Raw genomic sequence first — 22,303 nt, 5'->3', positions numbered from 1 at the left:
CGGCTTCTGCTTCTGTTGCTTGATTGCGCAATACAGTGAACGTGTATAGCTGTCAGTGCAACTGGCTGCCTGCCAGACGTTGAGGATTTCCTGTCACCACTGCAGTTTGACTGTGCATTTGAAAGGTCTGAGGTGCCTTTATTCTGGTCAGAGGCGCGTGGGTGTTTGCTGTGGGGTTCTCCCCCACACAGCTCACAAAAGGAAACACTACAGAATGAGAAGTTGTCGGCAAAAAGAAAGTGGTTAAGACGAGGAGAGAGAGAGAGGGAGACTGCGAGAGAATTACTGTAAAGAGCAAACCTTGCTGACAGTAACTTTGCTGCAGATTTTGTAGATTGAAAGTGTGTCTCACTGTCATGGGACGACAATGATTAAGTTCGAATCATCTTTTGGGGTTTCACGTTCGTTTATGCCTGCTGTGCCCGTAAACCCGTCACACTGTTGTTGAGAAAAGCAGAGGATACGATTCAGGTTTAAAATCGACAAAGCTGAAGTGTTAAAGAATCAAAACAGGTGATACAACCCAGCACCTGCTGTAGCCTACTTAATGATGGCATTGCTTACACTGTAAAGTTACTTGACAGTAAGTGACCACGATGAAACAGGAGTATCTATTGTCGCACTCATTGATTTTGTGAAATAAAAAATGATGTGATGTAAGCAGTGTTTCTTCTGAGTTTCATTGGTGACCGGCTAGTTTCATTTCCTGTATTTTCAAGGAAAGAGAGCCTGAAAAGTGAGCAAATCAGGGGAATGTAGCGTGGGACTTCCTAGAGTTTATTACCAGCAAGAGAGGGGTAGTAAGCAGGATGTCGCAAGGGCGTGTGCATTGTGTTCCTGCCTACAATACACAGGTCCAGTAACTATATAGTTACTGTGTCCATGGAAAGAGCGTTTTGGTAGAATTTCCACATGCGTGAATATCGGGCTACTTTGTTATGAGATGTCGGTAATAGTCTCATGTCAAATTACCAGATAATAAGAATTTTAAAAAGAAGACAAAGAAGAGACAAGGCTTTTACAACCTGGACTTTAACACAGTGGTTCTCAAAGTTTTGTTGACTAAGTGACAATTTAGGGAGTCTGCATATGATTGAGAGCCACGCAAGAAAAATGCACACATCTGACCTCCACATCAAACTTGCAGAGTTGTCCAACATGGCTCACTTTAGCTAACGCCATTAGCATCGTTGACGCGCAGTAATTCGTATGACGCTTGTGAGGTGCCACTAGCTGCCATGCAACCAGTAGTTTTCTACAACGTGAAACTCCTGACCTGACAGATGCTGGTTTGGACAGCGCAGTTTGACGCAGTAGCCGTTATTGAAAGTGAAAGTATTGGGATAATTCAAATGCATGCATTTCAAGTCACATTGCGTGGCCGCCAATAGCTACTAGCCTTCCCAATACCGAGTACCGATCTGAGGCCTACCAGTGTTTAATTAATGAGCTGCATGCCTCACTGTGTAGAAGCGATTGGAATCATTCTCTTAATTGTAAGGCACCAACAGGCTAAAATGAAACATTGTTTCCTAATTTTGGAAAACAAATTGTAACGTCATCATATCCGGCATCCGGCATCATATCCGATCCTCTAAATACATACAGTAGATATACCTGTACTGAATTGTGATTTCATGAGATAATGGTGTCCGATACCTGATCTAGCTGTTGGACCAATATCAGTATTGGTATAAGTGCATCCCTAATTTTAACCCGTTACCATTGCGTTGTCACATCATAACAGTAACAGGAACAGCTTTTTACATAATGCTGATGGAGGCGGCAGACTGATAATGGACGAATAATGTATTTTGTCATTTAATTTAGAGGACTTGTGTTGCGGAGGGTTGATGATTCCTTTTCTGCCATCCCAGTTGCTATATTTAATCCCCGAATCAAATCTTATACCGGTATGAAAACACACGCAAAATACAGGATGTATAGAAACAATATCTTTAATATGCTACATCATGTAAATATAAAAGTATCATCAAAATAGTCTCTCACATATAAATTCTTAACATCTCATATCATGTTTGCAAAAATAAACTACATAGACAAACATATACAAAGTAAAAAAAACACCACCAAAATCATAAAAGAAGTACATCACTGACTCAGCAGTACAATTCTTAAGAACAGTACCTGCTGGTTTTTGGGGAACAACCAAAAGCACACAGATCTTGGCATTTTTGTCCAGTGCCAAGTGAGAAAAACATTAACAATGTTCGGAAATTGTGCCCCTGTGTTGCTCGTTCACAGTAAAGCTTTGTACGTAGGAAATATCTGAAACATTTGAATCCAGTAAAAGCTACACAGCGATCCACTTAATTTGTCAGTGCTGACATAAAAACGTTGCAATAAGAAAGACTAAATTACATTTTCAAAGGACTTTGTTGTTTAGTTTATTTTGGTGGTATTTGGTTTTGTTCAGCACAGTGTGTCTTTGATACATTGATATCTAAATTACCTGCGAGAAGTTGCTGAATAACTAAGAAAAAGTCAAGATTGTGCTTTTTTTCTGAACCTCTTTCTTCACTAAGTTGAATAATGATCCAAAAAACATTACTACATATTCATGTTCTTTGATTGTAGTTTTGGCAATTGCTTATTAACACACAATTTGAAGAGACCTGATTTCTTTTCCCTTTTTAAAATCATAAATAAATAAAATAGTTACAAACAGTTAAAGAGCAGGAATGTGGTTTGTGCCATCATCACTGTGCCCTGTCGTTCGTATAAACTTCCACTCGTTGTACGCATGCACCCAGAAGTTCAAACACGCTGTCACACAAAGCAAAACACTGCACAATTTAACAAGCGAAGACTCAATCCCGGGTTTGTGCCGCATCATTGTTCCTGAGTCTATTTGTGGTTTTCCAAACAGATCACATCTCTGAAAGTGTCAACACACAGAAAAAAAACCAACAGAAAAAAACAATTATACAACAAAATCAATAAAGATGACGTCAATGTTAAGACAATTATAAGTTAAAGCACAAAAAAGCAAACAATTCTCAACCTGAGTGAAAAGAGTTTTCAATACTTCACAGTTTGACACTATCGTCCTCCATTTTCATTTTTTTAACTGAGTTTTGGGAGGAAGTACAATCACTGAATACCCTCGCCCAGTCTTTGGAATGCTCTTGTTTTGGTGCTGCGCTCATTTGATTTAAAAAAGTTTCCCTTTAATGCCCTTCATGGACTATTTAGGGAGTTTCATTTGGCGAAACGTCCGCTTTCTTGGTTTCTGGTATGCTGTATGTCCTTTTCAAATTCCTCCCTCCCTCGATTCCTTCTCACTGTCCTTCTGTCTTCACTGCTGGCCGTTGGTGGAGGTGAACAACGCTGGCCCTCTCCTGATAGGCCAGTGGAGGGCTGTGATGTGACGCGGGTGTTGCTGATTGGGCCATGGGCATAGCTGGTGAGTTAATAGCCTCCGTCAGTGCTTTCAGCAGTAGGGTTGCCTCCTTCTGGTACTCCTTTCCCTCGCCCTCCAAGGTGCGCTCCAACCAGCGCTCCACCGCCTCCTCCACCTGCGGTACCGACGCCGCCTCTGTGAGCATGTCAGCCTCTTGGCTGGCGTCAAACTGCTCCACCATCTGTTTCATGTGTACGTTGACAGACGCGTTGGTGTTTGCCAGGCAGCAGCTGCACTGGTGGATGCCGAGGGAGAAGGAGTGGAAGAAGGCCTGGGCGCATAGCTGGCAACGGTAGGGGCGGTCGCGGCTGCTGTGGAGGCGGCGGTGCAGTTTGAGGTGGATGTACTGGGTGAACTTGGTGTTGCACAGCTTGCACTGGTAGGGTTTCTCCCCGGAGTGGAGGCGGAGGTGTGTTTTCAAGTTGCTGGTGCTACTGAAGCGTTTGTGACACACCTGGAAAGCATGAAGGGAAAGGTTAAGGCATCTGTGAGCAACATTCACTTGGCTGATTATTAACACGTTTGGATTGTGTTTGGGATTATTCTGGAAAAACTGAGCAACACAGTATGATGTAATCTTGATGTGTCATGTACAGTATGGTATAAGGGTTGACCATGTTATTCCAGTTTTGTGGGGTACCTCCATAAAACAACATTTCTTTCTTTGTTCTGTCCTCACTCTCAACACTCACACCCACGGAGTCACACTAGCCAACAGTCACATGATCAATTGGGTAATGGCTCACTCAACACTAAACAGACACTGCCTTACCAGGAATGCATGTGAGTCAGAGATCATTTGGGTGTATTGTGTTTACAGTGTGTTTCTATTGTCTTACACACTCTCGGTTTGACATCAGCATCATTCTCATGTTCAGATCGGCTCGTAAGAAGCGTGTACTGCGAGAAGAGGACCCACACTTGTGATTGTGATTCTCAACATACCTGACATTCATGTGGCTTCTCCCCCGTGTGGACCAGGTGATGTTTCTGGAGGTGGGCCAGCTGAGTGAAGCTCTTTTTACATAGGTTACACTGGAACGGTCTCTCGCCACTGTGCACTCGAAGATGGACCTACAATTACAAAGATCACAGAAAAACAAAACTCATGAGCACTGGTGTCAACCGGTGTGGAAAAATTGGAACACAATGAATACAATTTTCAAGAGCAAGATAGAGGAATTGAAGCGGTTACCTTGAGGTTTGACAGCTGTCCGAAAGTCTTCGAGCAGATATTACAATGATACTTGATCTTTCCGTTCTGCTTCTGCAGTGGGTAGGGCAGCAATTTGTGGCCGGGGCCGTTGCGCGTCGCTGTTTTGCTTTTGATCGTAGCCAGGCTTAGATTCATGGCTTCCTCAAAACCAGAGGGAGACTGCTCGGCAGAATGGTGCTGACTGTCGGGCTTGGGGAGAGGGGAGAGCTCCGGGGTGGCTGGTGCGCCTCGTGGTGGTGACACGTTTGCTTTTAGTTCTTTCAGACCTCCCTGTAAAGACGGAGGGTAGGGGAGGGACACTGGCAGCAGATTAGGTGGGCCGATGGGTGGATACGGGAGGCCGTCGGTCCCCAGGTAGCTGCTGTATCGGAGGGATCCTCTTGAGGGCAGCATACCAGGAAAGGGAGGGGAGTACGAGGGGAGGAGGAGGCGAGGATAGTGCGGGCCGTAGGGAGGAAGGAGCTGGTAATTGGGCTGGAGGGGTCTGGATTGGGGGTAAATGGGGTGGGATGAAACGCCTTCCCTGTAGAGGCCGTGGAGGTGAAGAGGGAGATTTCGGTGCTGTGATGGGAGCGGAGGATGGGGATCCGGTAAGTACCGGTGATTTAAGCCCAGACTAGGCTCTCTGTGTTCGGGTTTAGGGGAAGGAACGATCCCCCGGTCTTCTGGATCTGTATCGCTCGCCTCCTTCTCAACCTTTCTGCTGAAGTCCATGATCTGGTCATCAGGCGTGTCAGGCGGTGTGTCTCTTTCCAAAATCTCCACGTCGATATTCTCCTCTCCATCTTCATCCCTCTCTTCTTTCACCTCCTCTTTTGTTCTGTCCGTAAGCCACGTCTGCTGAGGTAGGTGCTGTTTGGCGTGCTCCGGCTCTTGGTCTTCATTCGAACTCATGTATTCTGTAAATAAATTCAATCAAAATTGAGTATTGTCGCAGAGTTTGATGTGTGAATAACAGCATCAAACAGGGGAAAAAAATCTCATTATAATATCTGGTTCAAATTAAAGTGCCTCACACACTCATCACACACCCATCCACCCACAAACGGCACTCCCTCTTATGGTAAATGATAGTAGTTTCAGTTTGACTTGACGTGTAAATCATAAGGTATAGGTTTCTGTTTGTCAATCGCAGTAGTGATTTGGATGTGTGAGAATAAGTTAAGTGGTAAAGTGTGTGGGAGTCCATGTGTCATGTCAAGAGTTTCATTTGCGAAACCTTTTCTAGGTATAGCTGTCGACTCGCCACAAGATAATGTGAAACAGCTCTTCCTTTTTCCCTTCTCTTTTTGTTCTCTTTTGAGAATTTGTCCCCATTACTGCATGTCGACTGCTTTTTCACGCGTCATGTTATTGTACCGTGTTAACTAGGTGAAGATTCACACAGGGTCATTTAAAAGGCTGTACCAGTGTTTTTGCACGGTTTAGCTCATCTACGATTGATTTGTACTTTATAGCTACAGTTGGTAACTTTAATAAAAACAACTTTTTTGTCATATTTGCTCAAACTGTCACTATATCCTAATCTGTGAAAAAAAGCAAGTTCCTCCGTTTCCTTTTAGTGCCCTTAATGGCATTTGCAAGATTCCACAAAACAACCAATTACGAGCTTAACCAGCACCAATAGACATGAGAGCAGGGGTCTCAAACTCATTTTCACTCCGGGCCACATCAGCATCATGGTCGCCCACAAAGGGCCGGTTGTAAATGTAACTACTCGTAACATATTGTTAAATAGGTCTCTGCATTTGATTATTGTTTATTCAAGTGTTAAAATATTGTACATAAAAATATATTGAAGCACATTTCTGTTATAACTTAAATCCTTTTAATTGAGGGTTAAGAAACCCACATTACTCTATCAAAGATCAAACTATTAAAGAAAATATCAAAGACAAATATCAAACACAAGTTATTACAATAACTTTGTTCAAAGCTTAAAATCCTTTCAAGGATGCGTTTGCAAAACACATGAAGTATTTCATGTGTTTTAAAGCCACGTTTAAAGGAGTCTTCAATGTACATTTACATGTCAAATGTACAGTAACCAGCCAAAGAGCTGCTTCTGTGACTGTGTTTAAGTATCTCATCATTTTGACTTTCTATTTCATAATTTTGACTTTATATCATAGTTATGACTGTCAATCTCATAACTTCGACTTTCTATCTCATAATTTCGACAATGGGGATATTTTTATTATCAAGTCCAACTTAAAATGCCACATAAAATGACGTGGCCGGGAGTTTGAGACCCCTGCATTAGAGGCTCCTCAACTCTGTTTGAATATTATTAATATATATAATATTGCAAATGCCATTAGGGGCAGTAAAGGAGGCAGAGGAACCATATTTAGTTTTTCATAGATTATTTCCCTTATTTTCCCTTCCTTAGTTTGAGAAGAAATATTGTTATTTAAGTTACCAAATGTAGCTTTAAATCACACGATAATGTAGTACATTTCTACATGCGATTTGAAAGGCAGCCACTGGTTTCCTTTTTCCTTTAGCTGAATATTAAAATGAAGTTTTTAGTTTTTCTGGCTTTGTGCATATAGCGCTGCCACCCGAAGCTTCAACAGCCAGTAACTGAGTTGCCAAAGGAGACGTAGACGTAGATGGATCAGAAAATCAAACCCCGGGAGGCAAACAATGTGCATACCTGAACTTGAAAGGAACGCTAAAGCTTTAAAGATCCTAAACGTTGATAAAACGTAATGATACCGCCTTAGAATTAGTCACCAGGGTGAATGGCGACCCATCTGGTGTATCCAGTTGGTATGAGTCATCGGACTTTGTGGCAACAGACAATCGTTTAGGATGATGACTTGCCGTTCTGTGGCTGCAAACATATGACTCACAAAGATACTTTGACCAGGCATTACTCCTCTTAGATTTCTCCTCTCGCCTTAAAATCCCACGTCATTCACCACATCTACGGAGATTTGTTTGGTCTACGTGTATTCCCCCATGATCGTGCATAGATATTTGCCTCTCTACAGTCAGCCAGACAGGAAGAAGTAGCATCAAACCAACTATCTCTACTGTTGGTAAAAGACAACATCAGGTCTTATTCACAAGAAGGAAGAATAAACGTGTCTTCATTCATCTTGAGGACGTATCATTTTGCTGACAATAGATATCATCTCCTGACGCAGACTTTGTGCTATGTGGTTAGTCATGGCCACAGATGTAAATCTGTCACTTTGTCAGATCTAGTGTGTGTCATTGTGCTGCGTTACCTCTAAATCATTCCTTCCTCTGCCTCAAGATGTTTGTTAAATCTTGCCGGGGGAAAAAGACCACCACATCCTGATACAACACTAGCAAAGCCTTCCCCTCCTGCTGCACTCACTGTGTTTGATGTGAACTTGCTGGCCGCAGAGCCTCTGGGCAAACTCCTGGCTGTACCACACCAGCAGCTCCTGGTTGGGCTCCACCGGTCGGATGGTGTAGAAGTAGATGTCCCGGCCGTTCTGGCACGCCACCAGGTTCTGTTCGGCCAGAGAGCGGGCCGGGTTGACGTAACGCATCCAGTTGCTCCTGTGGACGTCATGGCCATCAATGAAGTTTTGGAGCTGCCCACTGCTGTAAATCTGCAGGACAAGAATTAGAGAGACGATGGGGTTAAAACATGTACATACTTGAAGCAACTGATTTGTGTGTAGTCCTTAAAATATTAAATGGTTTCACATTTAATATTGTAAGTAGCTCCATTAATTATATTGCTTGACCATCTGTTGTTCACATGGCAGTGACCACATCCACCATCGATAAAGACATTGCAGCATGCAAATTTAGTCAAATTTAAGCTGATTAAAATCCACATAGAATCATCATCCTCATCACATTTTTCTTTTAAACTACAGAATTTAAATAAATCAAGATTATCAAGGAAACAGTCAGAATGATCACCTCTGCCATGTACAGTTAAATATCCTTCAGCTGTCAGTCACAGTATATTGTTGCTCGTTTGGCCTGCTGCACCCAACAGCTCTGCTCTGTGTGTCCTGAGTGTGTGTTTGTGTCGGTGCGCACTGTATACCGGTACTTATACGAGGATACACCGCCTACTAAGTAGGCGGTGAGGCATGGAGGCGTGGTCGATCACTCACCGCAGTGGCTGTCTCTCTCATTTCCTCTCTTTCCTCCTTTTCTCTTTCTCACTTTTTTTTTGGAGAATATTATTCTTGTTCCTGTGTTGTAATTTAGTTTAGTGCAAGTGGAACACTTAACTATGATCAAAAAAGTATGCCTTTGCTTATGAAAACAAAGAAGTTGTAATTGGTGGCTGTTTGCCAGCACCTGTCTGTCAGGCAGCCAAACACAATCGCAGGCATGCCTTTGGCAGCACGTGACTCCACCTGTGTCATGAGGTCGAAACATAATCGCTCCCAGAGAACGTCACACTTTCACTATTGCACCGCTGCAACGCCCCTTGCAGGTTTACAGGAAATACGTACGATGGCAGAAAAAAACTCCTTTTGGGAATTGACTCAGCAAGAATAGAAAATTTCCTGAGTGACATAAGCTGTATCTGGATGAGAGAGAGAGAGAGAGAGAGAGAGAGAGAGAGAGAGAGAGAGAGAGAGAAAAGAAACAAGAGACTTGAAGACTAAAGTCTGAATGTGTGTGCGTGTATGTTGAACAATAGTCCCTTCCTTTGTGTAAGTGACGGTAAGACTTTGATGACTGTGTGAGATTGAACCCTTTGTTACGTGCTAGCGACATTAACTTCCTCTGAAAGTTTGACCAAAATCCCTGTCCGGCAGTGGAGTGTGTGAAAGCATGATCTTCCCCTTATTGACGTATGGATCTTGGACTTGATGGGAAACTTCTGAAAAACGGATGTCTCTCTCTTTTTTCTTCTTTTTTTTATGAATGACAGAAGAAGAACAAAACATGTCCCCAGTTGCTCCTCAACTGATCCCAGGCTCATTTTCTTACTCCAGATTTGAGACTTTCTCACGTTTTACTAGTATCACACTGAGCTGGGTGGCAGTATTGATGCATAAATGTGATTATGTATCGAGATTGCGTATATATTGTATATATATTTTCATGTACGTGCGCGTTTCCCTTACCCGCCAGAAGTATTTCCTGTTGGCCTGTTTGGGAACGTTGTCTTTGGTGTAGATGACTCCTTGCAGAGGGCCAAAGCGAGTCCCCTGAGGAATGTACTCTTTGCTGAACACGCCCATCACCTGGAACACAGACCAAATACGTCATTAGATTCATCCATTTTCCATCTTTCCCCTCTTGTGAGGAATATTACACATCAACACGTTTAAATCTACATATTGAATAGCGCAATACGTTTGTTCCTCCATTGTTTGTGTCCAGCAGGTCGTTGGCCTGAGCTGCAATCCTGGTGGCTTCGTCATGTTGACCCAGATAGCTCTTCATCCAGGTTAAAACCCACAAGGTGAGACACTTTCGACAGCATATGAAGCAACTAAAAAACGTAATAATATTGACTCTGCTGGCTCGTTAGACTGGTTGCATCAAAACCTAAAAGTCCTGATTATATAATGTGTACAATTAGAGCAAAACCTGTCCTGTTCTGCAGGTGATCGAGTCATTTCTGCCCTTTTGAGGGGAGTTGGAGAAGATAACTGTGTGCTGGAAAAACTAAGAAATCTAAAGCGAGGACGAACAGGATATGTCAGTGTCCTCTCTGTTGTGCAGAGCAGCTTCATGATTCACACTTTCATAGAAAGTGGACAGGCTTGGGGTCAACCACTCTCAAAACGAACCCAAACACACACACACACACACACACACACAAACACACACACACACACACACACACAAACACACACAAGCCATCCGGCAGCAGCATCTGCGGCGTACGCACAGTCTCCGTGTCTTGAGGAGCTTTGTGTTCAATCCTTAAATAGCCCCCCCCCGGCCTTTAACCGCCCCCCCCCCCCTTCCATAAATAAAGACACATTCTTTCTTCTTACCACTAAGGCATTGTAATTCAAACTGACCCTCAAAAGGATTTTCACGGCGTCCTATATAAAGGGCAAACCTGAGCAAACAAAAATGGCGAACACCTGAACACCGAGCAATTGTTTATCAGACAACGATGGAAGGAGTCAGCTTTTGCAAATTATGGAAACGCAGTTCATTAGAAGAACAACAGGTCACTGAGGGCGGCAAGAGTGTATGTGTGTGTGTGTGTGTGTGTGTGTGCGTGCGTTTTGGGGGGTCGAGCGGCCATGGAGGCGAGTGAGGTGATTCCTGGATGCGATGAACCAGTGTGACAGGGGCATTGTGCTTTGCTGGCGTTGCGTGACTAACGAGTCGCTGTGGCCGCCGCTGCAGCATAACTGCTCAGTTCAGCCAGGTTGGGAAGATAGGAGGAGAGAGGTTTGGGGTGATGGGTGTGGCGGGGGATGCGTGATGAAGAACGGAAGAAAGGAGGATGAGCATTCTTAAATGGACCCTTCTGAACGCCCTCCCTTTCTCCTGCCTTCCCCCAATCCCTTGTCTTTTCTTAACCCTCTCGAAATAGCTTGCGGGCCTGCCAGGTTGAGGCCCGGGCGGACGCACGAGCTGCCTGGCTGGCTGCCTGTCCCCAACGAAAGTTAATCATCTGGTTTTAACCTAAATCCCCTCCCCCACCCCAGCACACCACCCTCCTCTCCCTAGCTCACACCCCCCAAATCCGTCCCCTGCGCTGCCCTCTCTCCCAGCTCACTGGCTAACAACCCCATCTGCCACGTGCCCCCTCCACCTTTCTTTGCATTTCCTGGCACGCTTCGGGATGAGAAAAAGGAGGTTTAGAAAAAGTGGCAACGTTACGGAATAGGAGAATAAATGACATCCCTCCTGGTAGCCAAGCAGGTGCTGAAGTAGGGATAGCGTGGGCATGTGCATGATGACATGTGTTGTCTACGTTCTCAGTTTTAATACAGACTCTTTCAATTTGACTCATCTGCCAAACTGAAACAAGTGCATCAGACCTTTGTTTAAAAAATCCCTTCCTAACCTTCCTGATAGCCACGTGAACTGTGCCTTACGTTTAAGGTCAAACATGTACGTGCGCCTGTCCACACAAAGTAGTGGCTGTGTTTCATTGGTCACTGCAGAAAATTTATTTCCCAACTTTAGCTTCAGCGAGTCGAGGAGAAGGATTCACACGAAACCGTCTCCAGTGAGGGAAACTACTCAGTGAACAAGGGCAAGTTTGAGCAAAGCTGATTACCGGCAAGCATGTGAGTCTGTGCACGTGCTTGTTTTCATGTCGCTGATCACATTATCACATCTTAACACATCTTACCTCAATGACAGAAGTTTCAATGTCTCTGTGGGTGATTTTGTGTCTGTTACCTCTCCACTGTCTTGTGGTGTACCGCAGGGCTCTGTTCTGGGGACTCTGTTATTTTCCCTTTATCTTTTGCCTTTGGGACCGATCATAAAAAGTTATCATGTGTCCTATCACTTATATGCAGACGACATCCAACTCCATCTGTCATTCAAACCCAGGGAGGCATTCACATTAACTAGGCTCCTGGACTGTGTCAATGCCATCAGAGACTGGACGGCAGAAAACTGCCTGCAACTCAACGACTTGGGGGGGGGGGGGTTTGAAAGCAGCCCTTAATTAAAGTGATTGTTATCACCTTAGCTTGCATGCTTTTCTCTTCCTGCAGCAGCAAATGCTGCACAGAAAGTAGGCAGAGAGAACTAGAGAAGGGGAACGATGGCAGAAAGTGTTGCCTGGGACAGGACAGAAAGAGGAAGGCGACAACGAAGTCAACCGCAAACATCACAGTGTTGTCTCCAAAACAAGTGAGTGTGACATCTCTCTCTCTCTCTCTCTCTCTCTCGCTCTGTCTTCCTTTTTAAAGAAGAGCATTCTCTCTTCAGTTTCAGTACAAATTGCACTTTTAGAACCCTGCTTGAAGACATGATTGCGGTGCTTGACAGTGACATGTCCGGGCAGATGCCGGATCCTACTGCACTGCAAGCCAAACAGTCAGCTGATGGAAATAGCTCAGGGGTATTGCGTTTCCTCCTCCTAACTCACCTGAGCGGGAGAGGACACAGGAGGTAAATAGGAAAGGATGACGTGGTGGAAACCAAGCTGATTCCTGGCACCTTACTCTGTGTCTACATGTGTGTATTCTGAGACATAAAAAGGCCCCTGACCTCAAGCTGCCAGTGGCCACGCCCCCACATGCTCATTTGCGTGGTGCACTCTGCTGTATGTGCGAAGAGCTCATGAGTCAGCAGATCTTTTGTTCCAAGGAGCCCAATGCAGATGGCCCAACAGAATGTTACGCAACACAGAATTCATATTTTGAAAACTTTAATCTGACAAAACTGACCATTCAGGAACGGCATCTGGGATTGAGCGAACGCAAAGGATTAGAATATGAGCTTTTTCTTTATTCTATAGCATCAGCTTGGCTGCCAGAAAAAAATGATGGATATTGATTTTATGAGATTTGATTTTGTATTTTGATTAAATTGACGAGTGCTCTATTCTCTTGTAATTGCTCTTACCACATTGTCTGTGCTGTGTTCAAAGGTGAGGTTGCGTGGGATGGAGGTCATGGCTTTGGGCAGGTTGAAACTGGGGTCCGACACCTGGTCCGGCACAATGTAGGTGCAGTTGAAGACAAAGTCCACCTCCTGCCACCCACTCATGTCTCCTGGTGTGCTTTCCAGCTTCATCTTGACAATATAGAATATGCAGTAGCTGATGGACTCAGGCTTTATAGAGCTTTAGTTTGGTTTGGCTCTGTTTGGTCTTGGTTGCTATAGAAGCACTTTGGTTTGGTCGGGTAGGTCCCTTGTCTTAGGTACGCTGGTTAAAGCTCAAGATCTTGAAGATAAAGAGAGAGAAAGAGATGTTAGTGCCACAGAAATCAACTGTTATCAATTTGAGTTCGAGGCAAAGTACATGTTTGGACAGAATGAAAATATGCAGCACTCTTCTTGTAAAGCCTGTTTAAGCCTTTTTATGTGACTTATTTATATAAGTCAGACACAACTAGAGTAGGTTGAATCCAAGTAATCTCAGTATCCAAAGTCAACTATAACTGTTTGAAATCCATGCAAAATGTTCAATTTTTTATATTATTTAAAATGCCTCCTGGCAGCCATTCATTGTTCTGGCAGCCGGTTCCATTCATGACAAGCCAAAGTTCATTGACACTTGTCCAACGTCCCATGCTGCACTCTTCATTCAGTTGAACCAGTCATTTCATATGAGGCCAGCAGGTCATCTTGTCATTTTCTGCTCATTCTGTATCATTGATCCATTTTGTTATCCCTGTCAGCAATAAAAAATAAAAATAAAAAGGAGACATGACTTACTTTCACACATTCCTTCAGCTGTAGGATCCGCATGTCTTTGGCTATCTCATCCCTTGACTGTTTCATCCGCTTCCTCCTCTTTATACTCTCTCTTCTTTCTCCCGTGCTTTCTTCAGGGATGCCTCGTCAGTTAGATCCTCTGGGTATCCACTCTTGCTGCGGCCACTCCGTCACCATCACCGGAAACTCATGAGCCTGGATTGCGCCAACCTTTTTTAGCTCAACGCTCCGGCCAATCACGAGCCACTGTGGTCATGTGATTGTGCCATCTGACACACAACTGTTGGCTTTGGACAACAACATCAGTGACGTTGTACACTTGGCCAGCAAGTGGCTGTTGTGATGAATGCTTACACATTGATACACACACACACACACACACACACACACACACACACACACACACACACACACACACACACACACACACACACACACACACACACGTCCACGCGTACACAAAGAAGACATGTTAATGAATGAATAAAGGGAGAGCAGATGGCTGGCCTGTTGCCACTGAAAAACACACTCATAGACTTTTGCTTGGTTTGGCACTTAATGAGCAATCTGCTGCCACTGTATCTCCTTGACCTACATCTCACATCTTTAACTGAGAGTCTTAAGACCCCTGCAACACACACATGACAAAATAAATCCAGAACTTATACAAACACACATTGAACGCAACGTTTCTTCTATATTTTGAATCAGGGAAAACGTAGAAAGAAAAAGGTAAAAAGAATAAGAATCATGTTTTCTTTTTCTTACGCAATGATACGTGCCCTGGGCTGGTTGGTACGTTTGCTCATTCACAGGTACAGATGTAGGGCAGGTCATCCCCGCACGCAGGACTGACACGTGTCTAGTGAGCATCCCCTTTACATTCAGACACACACCCACAGTCTAATAATACAGAGCTCTGGGTCACCTTACCTGGCGGCCTGCCAGGACAGGAGAGCAGGTGAAACATGTGGACTCTTCTATATTTGGCGATGGATGCCTGTCAAAGGGAGCACATATATATATCAGCATGTTTTCATTTGCGGAAATGCCACAAAAAATACAAATGTATCACAGGTGAAATAAATCAGTTTTTCTTGACATAAAAAAAACAGAATGTGGAATCAAGTTTTCCACTTGTGATGGCTTGACATTTTACAAATAAAACGTGCAGAACACAAGTAACTTCTCCATTTAGATTGTGCTACTGTAATTCACATTCAAATGAAATTATCAAATGTTATACAACCCGCGGGCTAAATGTTAAAAATGTCAAAATGACGGATGCAATGCTGGACTCAACTCCCAATTTCTTGTTCTTTGTTTTGTATAATATAACATTTACCACAAAAGCCACAAGAAAACAAGTAGGAAGCTTTAACAATACAATACAAGATGTTTGACGTCAGGACTAAAAGGAAAATGTAGTTCACGAATAAATTTAATAAATAATAATAATTTATTTATTTATATTTATTTAATAAATAATAATTTAATAAATTTAAAGTGCAAAGAATAGAATATATATTTTGACATGGTTGTAGCCAAATATTTACTGAAACACGAACTATGTTTGTGTCCGTCACAAATACCCCGCCTCCTCTCCCCCTTTCTTTCCCAACTTGGCTGGTGAAATAGTAAATTGGCTGCCATATGGCAAGAGTGGAGCTTTACTGCCCGGTGTGGCGTGGGGGTTCATGGTGATGGTAGAAGGAGTGTGTGTGTGTGTGTGTGTGTGTGTGTGTGTGTGTGTGTGTGTGTGTGTGTGTGTGTGTGTGTGTGTGTGTGTGTGTGTGTGTGTGTGTGTGTGTGTGTGTGTGTGTGTGTGTGTGTGTGTGTGTGTGTTGGAGAGGGAGGGTAAGGATTTGGGCTCTTACACTGGCCTGCGCCTGGCTTGGCTAATTTCTCTAATTTGCAGACAGTCTGGGCTCAGGCTCAGGGCTCAGAGCCTAAAGACCCGGCACTCCAGGATAGCAGACTATAGCCGACTCATCTCACACTGGACACACATCACATCCGGGATATTAGATATTGTCAGACACACTTTTTATTTTTTCCAGGGAGGGAAACCTCACATGCAGGGCATGCACAGAAGGGGAGGGAGAGAGATAACGGCACCGGGAGAGCCGAAAAGGCTAAGTGGAGGAAAGACCCGAGGTCGGCTATACTGAAGCTGTCTGAGTCAGAGAAAATTAGACAAAGTAATGTGGCCGAAGACGTGATACTACTTAGCTAATGTTACCTGGGTGTTTTGTAATAGTCTAGTATAAATGAACACCTGTTGCCATGCAATAGTCTAAGTCTGTACTGCTGTCCAGTAGCCATGCAGAGAAAGCTGCCACCTGTTAATGTTGATTATACAGTCAAGTCTTATGAACTGCTTGTTAATAAAAGAGGTGTTCGTTTAAAGTTTTCAAAATTGCTGTGGTAAAGGAGACACTGTAAAGTATTTCATTAGACGAAAGGTACATATACACAAAAGGTCGTTTGGGTTATCCAACAAGAGCAAATCAAAATCTACTGTGACTGCTGCTAATGTAATAACATTTCATTTCTCATGTTTGGACAACGAACATAATGTGTTCTAGGGTCCAGTGAACCCATATGAATAGGGCTGGGCGATAATTCAATCTAATAATTGATCGTCATTCATTTATTACGTCGTCTAAATTGATAATAACAAGCATATACTAACCTAAATTGGCAGAATTATTGATTAAATAACAAAATACTCAACAGTACTTTTATTGTCATGCATTTAATTCACACAAGAGTTTACCAGCCCATGTGGTTTTTCATATTGACTATTCATTTCTTGAATTACCAAGAACATTCAACATCCTTATGTACATTGTTATCGAGATGTGAAATGACCTGTATCGTGATAGAAGATTCTGGCAATATCGCCCAGCCCTATATATGAATGAACATGATATACCATGTGAAAGAATGTATTCATGATCATAGAACAACAAAGAACTAATGTTCCGTTTGGGACGTAGTTCTGTGTCAATATGCTACAAGAAAACAAATAGGGCAATTAGGAGTACAAAGTAAATAATCCGATTGTTTACCCATCAATAACCACGGATTCCACCAACTAGCAGCACCCTGAAGCCTCCGTCCACATGTACCCAAGCCAATGGGCAACCAGCTCATAACATGTGTGTTGTGCAGCTGTACCTTTGCCCAATTGAATCCAAGTTTGATGGTGTCGTTTAACCTCCTTTTGACAGCACATCTGTCAAATGCATATAGATACCTATAGATGCCACATAGGATTTCTTTCCCCCATATATTTACATGATTGCGTCCAGAAGTTTGGCAAGCACTACATATTTGTCATTTCATTTTTGTTGCCGCACAAAGGCTTCTTCCAGAGAATTTTCCTGTAACACCTGGAGCCATAAGCAGGTCGGACAAGTTCAGAATTACTTGATGGATGTTCACCAAGTCACACTGATGTGATGTGTGTGAACTGGAAATGAAACACCCGGCAGCATAAGAAGATGCATTTTAACTTTCTGTTGACATCACAAACAACAGATATGAAAATGAATCTTCTGGTTGCACAATAGAGTTTAAAGATGATTCATGAAAACAAAAGCATGTCAGGGACAAGCTCTGACTTGAGGGTATCCCACTCACGCACTGATAACAACGTGACTTCCAATCGCTAAAGACCTCTATCCATTAAAAAACAAAGATGCCTCCAGGAAAACAATTGCCCCTGCTTGTTGGTATTGAAATGCAATAATGTAATCTTACATATTTAAGGTTGAGCCAGCGGGGATAATCCCTCCGGTTAAAGGGATCTCATGTAAAACTAAGCTGGCCAGGCTCAGTGAACAACAACCGCCTGAAAAGTGATGTTTCTAGGGCTACTTCCTATAGGCCATCCATTTCCTCGCAAAGTCAACGTGGTTGTTGCTAGGGACAACATCTACTGTTACACAGTAACAATGCATTATCAGCCGAATAATCCTCTGCCGCTCAGCTGTTTACTGTTTACCATGGAGGAAGTGGAAAAACACCAAGGGAGGGGAGCACCAGTAAAATAAGAAGGATTGGAGCCCACACAGCGTAATGAAGATAGAGTGACGGGTGTTCGCATTGTCGATGTCGTCACCTATCCATACGCTTCATATACACAGTATGTTGGGGGATGTTTCCTCTACAGACGGACTGACTCGTTGCCAAGAAGCAACAAGAAGTAAAGGAACAACGTGAGCAGTCACATTTCTTTGCATGACTGGTTTGCTTCCACTTTCATTCTCACCCCAAGACAAACATGTCCCTGGACTTGAGACTACAGACTACCTGGTAACTTTACAGTATGTAATACAGCATCAAGTTTATATCTTTAAAGGGATCGTTTCTGATGTATTGAAGTGGGGTTGTATGAGGTACTTAGTGTCTTACCCACAGTAGTCAGCATGCCTTGGAGAAAAGCAATCTACTCCTGTCAACTGGGGAAGCCGCAAAATGTACTACAGCCGAAAACAAAAACAGTATTTTTACATGGCAGAATACAGGAGTTGCTGGTCTAATGCTGGTGTGTTGTTGTATGACCCTTTAAAACACAAACGTCAGGTAAAATGACTGTTTTTGTTGCAAGGAGTCCTATGATTAGATATATATAGATACAGTTGACATTTTCAAAACTTAAAGTAATAGGGCATATTAAGCTTTCCTTGTCATTTCCTTCATTTTATCTTGATCTTGTGTCTTGAATTGTGTTTAAAAAAACAAACCACAGACTTAAATCTTTTCTCCTTATCCGTCTAAAGATTTGCGTAATGTGCTGGACATTGTTTCCGTCGGTCATATTCCACCTCATTGCCTTCTTTTGTTCTTTTTTAAATGATTGTTAAATTCTGTGGAACTGTGCCTCACTCTTTGGAAACGCACATGAGTATTTCATGTGAAGGCTGCAGCAATCGGTGTACATGAAAAAAAGTAAAACAGGTTTGTGGCATCGAAATGACTTCGACTTCTTTTCTTATTTCAACTTTCTTGAACTGATCGCTGCATTATTGACTCTGTGGTACAGTGATGAAGGGATGCAAGGTACAGATTAGAGATGAAATTTACTTCTCGTCCGTGAGCCAACACGTGACTATTATTAGCCGGCAACCATTGCATCACTCTGTTGCAGACACATTGCTTTGCAAATTGAGTTCCCGGCACTGGACATGCATTTGCTATGAAAACCCTTTCATCCATGACTCAAAGCTGAGAAAGATGACACTGCAAAAACTGAAATCCATTCTTCTATAACTGTGCATAGACACACACGCATAACTCAGCCACAGCACAATCAGTCAAAATCAACACAAATTCAACAGAGCTGCATGTGAACTTAAATCAATCAATCAAACAAAAATACAACTCAAAGAGCTTGACAAGACGATTCGAAAGCAAGCCGGAAATGCAAAGAAGGTGAAGAGGCTGATGCACACCAAATAAAGTTAAGAAAAAAATGAAAATATGAAAATACAACACTGAATAAATTGATCATGGTAAAACAATAAAAAAAAGAAGAATGTCGTTGCCTGCCTTTTGCATGTCTGTTTATCCTAAAATACGTGCGTGAAGTGAGAGCTCACACTTTCTCACCATCGTCTGTTGCAATATGCCAATGTTTCTCAGAGGCTGACTCCGACAAACCAAAATAACACATCTCATTTTCACACCTCCTCTGGATTGCACGCCATCACAGAGGAGGAAGGAAGAAGATGGCCATAGGCCCCAACAAGCAACATCCTTATCTGCAATCATCGTCAGTATCAGTCTGTGCACCGTGCATACAGTAACTTTAACCCGTGTGAGGGCTGGTGGAGGGGACTTCTGACCACTTCTAATTTAATCTAACAGCAGAGTATATCTGCTACTTTGAAGAGGTGTTGTGAATTGTTTTCTATTTCGTCATCCACGTTCTACATGCAATTGTGTCGAAAAGTAAATAGATATATTTTCTCTTGTCTTCCCACTCTGCTTTGCAGGCTGTGTAAAATACATGCCCCACTGCAAACGCATCCTTGTATCTTTCCGTGATCCCAGATGAAGCAATGAGCGAAATGCATTGCTCTTAAAATGTGCTCAGTGTCCGGTATACTACCACAAACATTGGCGGATTATTTTTTCTTTTCCAAGTAGTGATGTTCATCTTCCTGTTGTTTCTGGCTACTCTTGTTCTGTGGCACAGTCTTCTTCTTCTTTTTCAGAAAACACAACGAGCCTTTTAGCGCTTGCCTTCTGTGCGCGTTATGAGAGATATTTGTCGATAAATAAATAAATAAGCTGAACCAAAGGATGCATGTGAGACGTATCTGTAAGTTGATGCTGTGATTCCCTCAGTTTAGACATGTGAATGTTCACACTTGTAGCAGAAGGGGAAACACATGCATGGTGCAGCACAGGACCAGTTGAGGATATTTGCACACTATTTACAAACAGTTACTTCTGAAAAGAAATGTGTTTTACCAGCTTGCATGTTCTTCACGTGACGGGGTTGGATTGATTTGTATAACTGCATTCAAATGATTGTCATTGTATTCGATTCGATTGCAATCTTTGTTCCTCAAAAATGTGTGTCGAGTCAGACAAAAAAATGTAGCCAGTGCATGGTGGTTAATTTGGGTTTTGAGAGCTTGCATATGAGACTCTAAAAGCCTGAAACCCTGATTATTGCTAACTCTAGCCATGCCCTACACAGTATGTACAATTACCATCTAGCAGGCCCAAATTACAGGAGCTCCACCAACAGCAGAGTGAGGGGCTACAGCGGGTATTTGGAGACTTAAAGATGTTGTGATAGGGAGAACAGGGATAAGACAGGGGCGATATAAGCGTGTAGCAAAATCTGCACGCTTCTGGCTTGTGGTCAACAGGTGGGCCAATGCACCCCCCCCCCCCCGCCCCCCCGCCCCCCTATCTCACAGAACACCAGCCAAAGAGGAAGACTTTAGCCAAGATCTGTCTGGCAGACAAAGAAGGGGATTTCAGGACCAAATCCAGCGGATCAATTCAAAATGTCTGCTAATTAGGCCCTCCAGAAAAGGAGGTGGGGTGGGAGGTGGGGGGATGAGAGTGAGACAGAGGAGGAGGAGGAGGAGGAGGAGGAGGAGGAGGAAACAAGGGAAAAGAAAAACATCAGATCAGCTGGTGCTGATTCAGAAGTCTAGACGGATAAGGAAAATCCCCAGACAGGCGTACCGCTGTGGAAATCAGGTGAGGCACACTAGGTGACGGCTCACCTCGCTCTTTGGATCAAGCCAAGGTTGCCAGGAATCAGGCTGGCCCTCCCTCCCTCCCTCCATCACTCTCTTCCCCAGTCAGAGGCAACCTCCCAGGCTACAGCGATCAGTTTCTCTGACCCCAATCCTTCCTTCCTCCTCCTCCTCCTCCCACCTTTTCCCTGCCCCTCCTCCTTCCTTCCTCTGGACATCACCGCTTTGACCTAAATCCCCTTATTTCATCTTCATCTTCTTCTCCTCGTCTTTTGGACAACAATCAACCCCCTAATTGTCTTAATCTCACTGGTCTTTTATTGTCCCTGGGGCGTCAAGCGTACTGCAGAACAAAAACATGAACTACAGATCAATACTTGGCATCAGGCCGCAACTTCCACCACCGTCTTTATTGATTTTTTTTCTTCTCACTAATTTAAGATGAGGCTGCACTGCTTATGGATTTAATTAAAACATAGAGGAGGTCGGGCATTTCAATTTTAATAGAGAAAATAATCTTTGTACTTTGTCAACGAAAAATCTGATATATCTCAATATCATATTTCACTGAGAGGATCTGATATCATTCAGTGTTTCATGGAGAGCAACGTTTAACAAAGAGATGAATCGCAGTAAGACGTGAGGTGAAGGACAATATCGTTAAAATTTTGGAAATGTGAAGATGATATCCACATTTTGTGCATCTGATTCAGCTTGAAAGCAGCAGCACAAGCCAGCAATTGTAAACGCCTTCAAATCTTCCCCAAGCCCTTTTGTTATGCTCTCTAAATAAAACAAATCTCAACATTGTCAATATTCTAAAATGAGAAGCTTATGGAATAGCACTCTCAGTTATATTACAATAAGGCTTTGGGCCCTGAGCCAAAAGATATTAGCTTCAGAGCAGCGGTAAGCTCAGGATCAAGAGAAGGTTAGCCGGTGATTTGTGTGTGATTTTGAAATGACAACCGGGATGATAATCATAATATTCAGAATAATAACAGATTATCTGTTTCAGTGGCTGCACTCTGCACCATCTGTGAAGGAGTGGGGCAGGGGGTGATTCAATGTGTGCACTTGTGTGTGTGTGTTTACATGTAG

At 43.2% G+C, this 22,303-nt stretch overlaps 1 protein-coding gene across 2 annotated transcripts; it reads right to left on the bottom strand.

Annotated features, from left to right (window-relative positions):
* Positions 1-2,096: 2,096 nt before the first annotated feature.
* prdm1b (PR domain containing 1b, with ZNF domain) lies at positions 2,097-13,325 on the bottom strand (the record flags this gene model as incomplete). 2 transcript variants are annotated; one of them, XM_079288758.1, is made up of 6 exons in its annotated part: positions 2,097-3,878; positions 4,370-4,498; positions 4,620-5,539; positions 7,993-8,233; positions 9,722-9,841; positions 13,155-13,325. In XM_079288758.1, 6 exons carry the CDS (start codon positions 13,323-13,325, stop codon positions 3,303-3,305), a joined length of 2,157 nt encoding a protein of 718 aa, XP_079144884.1. In that variant the 3' UTR covers positions 2,097-3,302. The 2 variants fall into 2 exon arrangements, with proteins under 2 accessions (XP_079144884.1, XP_079144885.1); XM_079288759.1 differs by lacking the exons at positions 9,722-9,841; positions 13,155-13,325 and adding an exon at positions 8,553-8,647.
* Positions 13,326-22,303: the final 8,978 nt, after the last annotated feature.

Source organism: Melanostigma gelatinosum (assembly GCF_949748355.1).
Source record: "Melanostigma gelatinosum genome assembly, chromosome: 17".
In the NCBI taxonomy this organism is placed as follows: domain Eukaryota; kingdom Metazoa; phylum Chordata; class Actinopteri; order Perciformes; family Zoarcidae; genus Melanostigma; species Melanostigma gelatinosum.
The sequence above is the reverse complement of the archived record's forward strand: the minus strand, read 5'-3'. Positions and strand labels throughout refer to the sequence as shown.